General features: G+C 47.8%; 3 protein-coding genes across 3 annotated transcripts; all 3 read right to left on the bottom strand.

The window, feature by feature from the left end:
- Nucleotides 1-1,910: 1,910 nt before the first annotated feature.
- On the bottom strand, nt 1,911-3,887 carry CkaCkLH20_10094 (uncharacterized protein; the record flags this gene model as incomplete). Its single annotated transcript, XM_038892809.1, has 5 exons — nt 1,911-2,673; nt 2,737-3,003; nt 3,066-3,135; nt 3,209-3,749; nt 3,810-3,887. 5 exons carry the CDS (start codon nt 3,885-3,887, stop codon nt 1,911-1,913), a joined length of 1,719 nt encoding a protein of 572 aa, XP_038742058.1.
- A 1,684-nt stretch (nt 3,888-5,571) lies between these two features.
- On the bottom strand, nt 5,572-6,384 carry CkaCkLH20_10093 (uncharacterized protein; the record flags this gene model as incomplete). Its single annotated transcript, XM_038892808.1, has 1 exon — nt 5,572-6,384. The coding sequence occupies one exon, from the start codon at nt 6,382-6,384 to the stop codon at nt 5,572-5,574; it is 813 nt and encodes a 270-aa protein (XP_038742057.1).
- A 421-nt stretch (nt 6,385-6,805) lies between these two features.
- On the bottom strand, nt 6,806-8,905 carry CkaCkLH20_10092 (acyloxidase; the record flags this gene model as incomplete). The annotated part of the gene is made up of 1 exon (XM_038892807.1): nt 6,806-8,905. The coding sequence occupies one exon, from the start codon at nt 8,903-8,905 to the stop codon at nt 6,806-6,808; it is 2,100 nt and encodes a 699-aa protein (XP_038742056.1).
- Nucleotides 8,906-10,136: the final 1,231 nt, after the last annotated feature.

Here is a 10,136-nt window from a genome sequence, read left to right as displayed (position 1 = left end):
AGCTAGAGTTAGAACGGATAAGAAAAATCTCTTATATAGTTTCTAATACTAAACGGCCTTAATAAACTATAAACTACTTTATATACTCTATAGAGGAGTAGGCTTTAAACTAGTGTATTTAAGATACGTCTCTAAGCTACTTATAGGTGCTATTCCTATTAAGGCTAGCCGCTTAAGCTTTATTTTTACTCTCTATATCTCTTTATATAATTCTTTCTATAAGTAAGGTCTATTTAATTTACTACTATATATACATTCTATATAGATTACTTCTTTTCTATCTCCTATAACTAGTAGAGCTATTAATAGTTATATTTTTATAAGTAAGAGATTATAGAGGCTATATTAGTTATCTAATTATTTATAAGTCTTAGGATAAGCTCTCTAATAACTATAATCTAAAAGCCCCCTAGGGCTTCTTTATAAATCACTTTATAATAAGTCTTAGGATAGGCTTAATAACTATAATTTAAAAGCCCCTTAAGGCTTCTTTATAAATTACTTTATAATAAGTCTTAGGATAAGCTTAATAACTATAATCTAAAAGCCCCCTAGGGCTTCTTTATAAATCACTTTATAATAAGTCTTAGGATAAGCTTTTTAATAACTATAATCTAAAAGCTCCCTAGGGCTTACTTAATATTTAATAATATAATAAACTTAAGGATTAATAAGCCTCTAGGGGCTTTTCTATTCTAAATAAAGCTTTTTAATCTACCTATCTATCTACTTATTTATCTACCCCTATATTCCTTTTTACTATAGATACCTAAAGTAAATAAAATAATATCTATAACTATAACTTTATAACCTAGCTTATTCCTAATACTAAACCTCCTTTTCCTTCCTAGCCGCCTAAACCTCCTTTTCCTAGCCTAAACCTCTTTTTCCTAGCCCTAACCCCACCCTACTGGGGCCGTTCGCGCCCGCTACTTTAAAGATCTATAGTATACTAAAAATCTATAAAATCCCTATATAAAGATATATATATATATATATAAAGTTTTATATTTAACTCTATATCTATTTTTCTTTTATAATAGTATTTTATTATCTTAGTAGCTTAATAATTCTATTTTATATTAAATAACTATAGCTTATTATATTTAACTTTAATAGAATTATTTTTAGGGTCTCTAGGATACTATCCTCTAGAGCACTAATTATTAAGAGGTTTAATAATAAGCTTAATATTAATAGGTACTAGTAAGAGGTTTAAAAGTTAGTATTTATATTAAGATTTAGATTTAATAAGTTAACTTATAGAATTTATTAGTATAAATAAGTAAGAGGGATATTATAGTCTAGGTTTAAGTTATAATAGGTAGGTCTCCCCTATCTTTACTACTACTAGCTATAAATCCACTATATATTAAGGACTACTTCTAAAGAGGGACTTTTATTATCTAAAGCTATAGAGGTAGCTAGATATCTCTTATTATAATACTAGTTATTATACCTATTATATAGGTAAGTATAATAGCAACTAGGTCTAAGATAAGACTAATATATATTATAAACCTATCCCTATCTATTATAGATCTAGTAATATTAATATTAGAGAAGTTAATACTATCTATTATTACTAGTATAGGGAAAAGTATAATTATAGTAGTTATTTTACCTACCTCTAATGACGTAGTATAGAGCGGAATAGAGATAGTAGTAGTTATTCCTAAGGGTTTTAGTAGGAGGACTAAAACGTAAGGACTCTTATACACTACTATTAGCTAAGTATAGACTTAGGTGCTAATATAGATAACGTTATCTAGGTATAGGTTTCTATTATTAAGTTTAACTTAAGTATAAGTGCCCTATAGGTAGTAACCACGACTACAAGCGAATTTATAGAGCGAGTTATATAGCTGCTCGTCTATACCTTTAGCAGACTTACCTAAAACCGTGTCGCTCTAGGCTGGAGAATTATACAACAGATCTATCGAGGAACAAAGGCATAAGTAGATGGGGCAGAAGCCAAAGTTACAGGAAAAATTACAGAGTCCCTCAATAGCTCCCGCGCCCGTGCCGGAGGTACACGCATTAGGTGTAAATAGCGAGACTGTGGGAACGACTGTTAGGTACTCTGTTGTTCCGCAATGCTGGCTCGGGCAGAAACTGAGATTGCAAGCGAAGGTACAGAGACCCTTATAGCTTGCAGACTTCCCCTGGGTGGGATATCCAACGGTGCCGAAACCGGGAGTGTCTGCGTCGGGCTCTTTGATGCCGGGCCCCATCTTGGTGCAGTAACATGCTCCGGGTGGACAGTAGCCGTACTTGCAAGTGAACTCGCAAAGCGTGTCGAACCCGACGGCTGCCGTGCCCTCGATGCAAACCCATTGGGTGGTATCGACTTTAGCGTTGAGGGATGCTCCAGTCGTACTTGCAACGAAGGCATTCCAGTTGGTGTAGCCACTCGTTGAGCCGCAGTCTCCGGTTATGGGTCGCTTGTTGACGGCCATGGAGCCAACGGTGACGACAACATTACCGACGTTTCTCCCAAAGTCGGCACTGCCGTGATAGATGCCGACTCCTCCGCTGGGAATTCTGTCCCATTTCGCGTCGAGGTTGACCCCGCCGACAGTCACAGTGATCGGCTTGTTCTCGGCGAGCAGGGCCGAGTAGAAAATCTTGTCCTGAGCAACTTCATAGGGCCAGAACTCGAGCTGCAGCTGGCTTACGGTGTTGCCGGTTGTCCAACCGTCATCGCAACCAGCCTGAGACGATGTGACGCAGTACTAGGCGACCAGCTTCTCCTGTGAGACGGTGGCAATCCCCGCCTTGTATAGGTCAATGGTGAAAGGGAGTAAGTCCCGCCAACCGTTGTGAGGCATGTCGAGCGCATAGTTGAACGGGGCTTGGCCAACTGTGAATGCCTCGTAGCTGTCGCCCTCGACGTAGAGGGGACCGATATGATGAGACTCTCCAAAATCTTTCCAAGAGATGATGTGGACGTAGTCGGGGTTGAGAAACCTGATCTGGTCCCAGCGAGCAAACCACAGATCACTAGATGATAAGACTGCCAGTGGATTGTCGCTTCAACGCGAACACAAACAAATGTAGCTTACTCTCCTCTCCACATCCAGTTGTTCTTGTATCCAGGAAGGTTGGTGTAGAACCACGGACTGGCCGGCATCACTGTAACCGACTCGTCAGCGCCCATCTTTACTCGGCCCATAGCGCTGGGGACTTCTTTTGAAGCGATACTTACTGTACTTCATGTCCGAGCCACAATTACCCGCCGCAGTATTGAGAAACTCGAGATAGGAGGCATCGACGTAAGTATTCGAGTCCGTGTTGCCCCAGGGCCACGGCGCCCAGCTGAATAGACCGTGAGGCACACAAGGAGCAGCCGCGAGAGCGCTTTTGGCACCGAGAGACGACCAATCTGGGAGGGACAGAGCGTTTGTTTTTTGGATGATATATTCCCAATCTTTGGCGTTGCCAGGTCCCTCAAATGTCGAAACCAGGGGACGTCCCTCCTCATCGTGGTAGTACGAAGAGTAAGCACCGTAGTTTTGCGTAAGCTGGATGACGCGGTTCGCTGCCCAAGGGCCCCCGCCGGCGTAGTCATAAGAGAAGATCATCTTGAACCCCAGGGCATCGGCGGCCTCAAAGGCCGTCCCTAGAGACGTTCCCAAGGAAGCATCGTCCTGGCGGATGTTCAGGGCGAACCCATCGATGTGGGCTTGCTGGGCCAACCTGATGTCGACCTTCCAGGAATCCAGGGACCATTCTTTGGCGTTTTCAACCTGTTTCTCCCATCAGTGCGACTGCAAGATCGCATAATTCAACAAGCAACGCAACGGTACCATGAAATGGGCAAAGACGGCTTTAGCTTGCACTCGCGCGCAGCCCACAAGGGCAACCGCGACTCCAAACATGCGCATGCTGAAGGAGATGTGCCGACGGATTTGAGATAGAAAAGAGTTGTTTGTGATGTAGATTGTAAGATAATCTTTTTGGTCAAACGTGAAGAATGACCTGTGACGGCGAGGGAAATTTCCGGATACTTGAAGAAAGTCTCGGGTCGGCAACACTCATGTCCCTCCACCCCCTCATGCCTCAAAACGGAAGCGCCATAGTATCATATGTGATATGCCTGGCAAAGAGAGAGCACCTAGTAGGCCTGGCATCAACGGGCTATCATCGCCAGTCTCCATTTGCCCAGGCTGCGCCGACTATACCACGCAAGTCTGTTGGTTAGATGTTGCAACCCTTACCGACAAGAGACTAGTTTAATTAAGCAACCACAAACAGCCTTCCAACATTTCCTCTCAGCAGAAACTATCTTCGCCTCAGAAAGAGGTGCTAGACAGTCTCGAGGAGGCTATGCTCATCACATGACGACGTTTCATTAGTCCCGGACTATGTTCATACGGTTTACTTTCAACTATTTCATACGTATATACACACATAGCCAGCCTCAGACCCAACTAGTGTCGTTGAGCTTTTCCTTTAAAAAACTATCTTCTTTAAGAGTCCATCTCGCTAAATCATGTTCCCTTGGCCAATACACTCGTAAAAGCGCAAGGCAAAAACTGGCACCTGCCCCGATCATCCTCCCGGCAGCACAGCAGCGCGATTTACTTACTAATGGGTCCTAGACGAGGAATTGTCCCAAATATAACGCCGGACCGGTAGGCCATGTCGTAAATTCTTCACGCATTTGTGTGTGCAGTCTTGGCGAGGGAGAAGAGCAGGGGCAGCGATTGGAGTCGCTGCGGCGAGACAAGGATGGGTGGGCGGAAGGGCTTCTTTGTTGTTGTTGTTGTTGTTGTTGTTGTTATTGTTGTTGTTGTTGTTGTTGTTGTTATTGTTGTTATTATTGTAATATTTAACGCCTGCTTTAAACCTCTAGAGGCAAGTTAAGTCTGTTGGTTCTTGGTATCATTGTTGGCGGAGTAAGTTTGGAAACCCAGGTTCAATTCTCAGGTCCAGAACCAACAGGCGCCCTGATTGCTGAAAACGGAAGGCCGTTTGGTGTTGCGGTGAATCAACGAGAGGTTATTCCAGGCTTTCCCTGGCCATCGGGTATGGGCTCATGTCGCCTATTAACGTAAATTGGTTTTGGGTGCTTTTGCCTAACTGCACTCAGATCAGTCTCCCAGTAGAACTTTGCCGATACCAACTTTATCATGGGGATAACAATGACCGGGTGAATCATGCTTCCCTAAGACGAAATGATATCTAATTATGACGAGCTGTTCTGGTGGGCTTTCTCTCGTGCCGGCTCTGCCGCAGTCTTTGAGCGGTTTATTGACCAGGGAATTGGGAACGGCGCGCCAACAACCACCAACCCGAGATAGGCCGCACGGCCGTTGCAGAAGCATCTTGAACTTGGAAGCCCGGGATTCCGGCCAAAAAGACAGCGTTGATCTGCCCGCCGCCCTTCTCCGCCTCTCTGTCGTCAAATAGCACGACCGGGCATCTGGTAACGGATGCCGGAATGTGCTTAGCACTGATGACTGGAAACTCAACTCCGTCCAGTGCCAGACGTTTTCTCCACACGCTTTTACTGTTGAATGTTCTCTGGCGGTCACTAGAAGGATCCCACTACGAGAAGGCAGTCAGCTAGCCGGAAAACGTGACTAGCGTCCCGGATCCTCTCTGTCCAGACTCGTAGACCGCGCGCATCCAAAAGCTCTTCACGTCTTCGTCGTGCGGCCGGTCGAAACTGGCCACCATGTATTCAAGCACTTTGGACAAGCAGGCGGTCCACTCAACCGTCTCATCACTGAGCGACGACAAAATTTCCAGTCCATCCAGCATCTTGACCCAATCTTCCCGTTCGCCCAGTAACGTGACTGAGGGGAAGCCGCAGCCGATTCGGACTTCATAGCTGAAGTAATTCTTCATGGTACCCAAGAATGCCATAGCAGCGGTGGCCCGCTCATCGTCGGTCGTCGTGCTGAACTCGAGTAGCAGTCGAGTCGCAATCTCGGGGTCTCGAAGACCGTCCTTCACCAGCTGCACAAGCTGACTGACGACGTCGTTAATATCAACTGCGGCTAACCCAGCTGGCCGGGCATCTATGACGAGATGCCTACGGCCTTCGTGTTGCACAAACTTATCGCGAAGCGTTTCGGCTCTACCTCCGCCGTTGACGAAAAAGCTGAGTTGCACGACGACGGCCAGCCACACGTCATCTGGCCGCAGAGTCAAGTGCAGATCTTGCTGAAAAGCGCGGATAATTGTGTTCGAGAAACCGTTCTCTCGCGCGACGACACCTGAATGTATGTTCAGAGACTCAAAAGAAGTGCGCAGGATGTCATTGTGGTAGAAGTCGTGGTATGAAACCGATTTAAGCAGGCCGGCTGCCGAGGTTGCTACGCTGTCTGCGTTCACACCAACGAGGCGTGGGTTTGGTTTGACGACTGTAGGCATCGCATCCGTCTTTGGTGTGGAAAGCGGGAGAGTTGACTGAGGTACATTTTCTCCGTTGGTCGAGAGGGTGCGACGGAGTTGAATCAAAGTGTGCTGCTCTTCGGTAATAAGCGAGCATATCGTCCGCAACCCCTCATTATGTCTCCGATAAACACGTTCAAATACTTACGGACATATGAGTCAGCATTATGTATATGTTGTAATTCATAAAGCCTTATGGCCATTACGCAATGTCGATAATTGGCATACAAAGTGAGAAATATGGAAAGATGACGGATCTCTGCAGAATGGCAGGAGGGCTGCCGTGTAGCGCTCAAGCCTCAAGAAGGAATCTATTTGCTCCAAAATATGCACGAACATCTTACATAAGAAAAACCTCTATGTCTCCAGCCTTTGCTACTTCGCAGGTCTAACTCTATGTCTACAATTTGCTTCGGAGGTTCTTCCTCTCATCCTTCTTAAACAAAACCTTACTATTGGGGTAAGGATCGAATACCACGCTGTTCAGAGGATTGTCCTCGCTCGCGCGCTTGAACATGTCCTCGTACACCTTTCCATCGTATCGACCCAGGCTGCTGTCCAGAACCCAGTCATCGAACTTCCAAGCATCGACCAACCTTACGGCATGTGGCCTGATTTCCTCGAGCAAGCTCATCACGGCTTTAGTTCTCGCCAACGTGATTTGACGCACGGTAACAGCAGCGGAGCTGTAGAACTCGCTGGCCTCACGCTCCAGTGTGTGCAAGGCATACAGCCTGAAAAGCTTGTGTAGCAGCTCAACAGTGTCCTTGTCCAGCTGATCTGTCGTGGCCTTGTCGTTGAGGGCCTGGTGGAAGTTCTTGACAACCATGTACTGCGCGTGTGCCGTGCTCAGGCGCCAGAAGTCAACAAGCAGACTGTTCCATGACTGCTTGTCTTCGTCCCTGTGACGCAGAGCTTCGAATGTGAGGAAAGAAACGCGCCACGCGAACGCCGCAACAAGATCTTCGTCAGAGCCGAGCACATCAAATGCCGCGCCAATATCTCTACGGCGAAGGAACTCGGATAGGATTCTGGTTGTGTCGTTGTTGCCAGCTTTGCCCTTCAGTACTGCACGAGCGGACTTGAGCAGGTAGCGGGACACTTGCTGCGTGAGCATGTAGTTGTCGCCTTCCCAGGTCAGAGTCGGCAGGTAATCAGCATACCAAGAACCGATGCCACTGAATGACGAGTAGCCATGACCGCCACATGCGCGACGGCAGACCTCCAAACCCTCGCCTGCCACAGTCGATCCATACGCCTTGAGGGCGCACGAGGTAGCGTGCAGATCCGCCAACAAGTCAGTCCCGGGGTTGAGCTCCTCGGGACCAGGATTGCGGGTAGCATCGCTCAGCTTCCCGGCATCGGCACGCATCCGCTTCTGGTTTTCGTTATACAGGTTGATCATACCGCGGCCAGTAAAGTGAAGAGCAAAGGTAGCCGCAAGCAAAGGCAGAAGTCGGACTTGCACCATTGTGTAGTTGAGAACTTGGTTCTCGCCAGGCTCGTTTGCGGGCGCATCGCGATCTTGGAATTGGCGACGCACGGCGCAGTATCGGGTAGCGATTGTGACGCCCTTGGCAAGAACAGATCCTGCTTGAAGAACAATGTTGGACCGCACCCAGGTGAGAGTTCCGTACACCAGGGAAGGGTTGGCTGGGCGGCTGTACTTTCCTGTCTGCGGATCGACAGAAGAGAAGCGTGCCAGCATGTGATTGTGGGGGATTTTCACGTTGTTCAACAGCAGGAAACCATTATCCATGGTGTTGTATCCAAACTTAGGACCGATATCGCCAACGTGAACGTTGGGGAGTGGCTCGTGGGTGTTCTTGTCTCGAATCGGTACGACGAATGGGTGAGGGCCGCGAGTCTTCCCGTCGATGATGAGTTGAGCCATGACGACGGCATGAGTGGCCATCTTGCCAAGGGAACCAATCCACCACTTCGACGCGGTCAAATGAGGCGAGTGCATGACGAAAGTCTTGTCTGCTGGATCCCAGGTTGCGGTGGTCTCGAGGCCACGGACATTTGATCCGTGGCCAAGCTCGGTCTGGGCATAGCACCCGATAATCTCGTAGTTTTCGGCGGGCTGGAGGAAGATCTTGTGCTGCTCTGGTGTGCCCTGCTCGCGAAGGGTTACGAGAAACATGCTCGCGTGCAAGCCATAGGGGGTAGGCTCGCTGATGAGCTCATTAGCAACCTGATATTCTTCCTGAGACCAGTTGTGCTTCTTGTTCAACTGGAACAGCCGCTTGCCCCTCGCCAGCGAGGCCTCGATCCGGCCTTCGCGACCTCGGAAGTAGTTCTGCGTCTTGTCGAAGACGGGGTCGGCCTTCAAAATGTTCAATATTCTCTCATTGCGTTCAAGCGCTTCGTTGGTGAACATAAAAGTTGCCAGTTGGTCGATGTTGAGGTTCGACTTCGCCCTCTCCTGGGCGAGAAGCTCTGAGCCCTGAGGGCCCGAAGGCTGTAGTTTTTTGACCCAGTCCGGGGTATTCGGCATGATGATGAATTGATTGCGGAGGTTGTGGGGAGTGGAATGGGAACTGCAGGAACAGTCTGGGGAACGGAAGGTCGATGAAAGGCGCCGATACGATTTTGTAGAATTCCCGTCCTCGGCCGGACCGGCTACATTAGAAGTCTAAATCTAATCAGGGGCGTCTTCCGGCTGTCGGAGTGCCGCCATGACGCGCTCACATGGGAAGTGCCTCGGCTATTACTGATTCGGGTTAGACGTCATTTGTGACCGGACACGTAGACCGTCTTGAGATCCGGGGTTCACTCAAGTGACCCGCTAAATTTTGCGGCGCATCTCCCGAATATCGGACATGCTCGGTACAACACTGCGAGCCGAGGTGATATTGCCGTGTTGTCAATGCACGGCCGAGAGCTCGGGAGCAGACATTGCTGCACATCAATCACGAGGAACTGGCTCGGACTTGCATCGAACAACATCGCTGGAAGTGGCAATCACACTAATTTCCGTGATCGTGCTATGCTATCAAATCCTCTCGTTGAAAGGAGCCGGCTCATCTGGGGTTCTGGGATTACATCGCCATGTGCCGGTGCTTATCCACATGATTTCAAAACTGACCATAGTCACCGACCGAATCAGCCCAAAGAAACATGGATACACTTTCATGTGTTCAAATTGACGCTGGGGGCAAACGAGTCTTCGAGTCATACAATACTGATGCACTTCTCTTCTCTGGCCCCGGTGTCGTTGGGTTCACGCTAGATCGCGTTCACGTGTGAGCAAATAAGATATACTTCGTGATTCATCAGCAATATTCCGAGGACCACGAGGCCTCAACAGCTAGTTGCGATAGTTCCTGCTATCTATTTCATGTTCCAAAGTTATGAATCATGACCAAGTCGCAATTGCTTTGAACCTCCCGAAACTTCAGGACATCGAGGAGGCTATATGGGAGATAAGCCGTTTAGATTAACACTTACAAAGCTGATGTGTGCATCTCTGTCAATAGTAGATCTAGCCGCATCACGGCATCGATACCATCATGATCCAGTTTGGACTCGGAGCAGGCCCGAAATTGGAGTTTCCTAGTTAAAGCTGACTCTCACACATCCCACGAGTCGTCACTAGCCACATTTCCGCGATGCGCAACCTCCAAAAGCCTGCACCCATTGACCAATAGCCTCTCCGGATGTTTTTGAAGCTCCATCCCTGCGCCACAGCACGACACATTTCAGAGTCTTTTGGCTGCTATTGCGCC

Source organism: Colletotrichum karsti (assembly GCF_011947395.1).
Source record: "Colletotrichum karsti strain CkLH20 chromosome Unknown Scaffold37, whole genome shotgun sequence".
In the NCBI taxonomy this organism is placed as follows: domain Eukaryota; kingdom Fungi; phylum Ascomycota; class Sordariomycetes; order Glomerellales; family Glomerellaceae; genus Colletotrichum; species Colletotrichum karsti.
The sequence above is the reverse complement of the archived record's forward strand: the minus strand, read 5'-3'. Positions and strand labels throughout refer to the sequence as shown.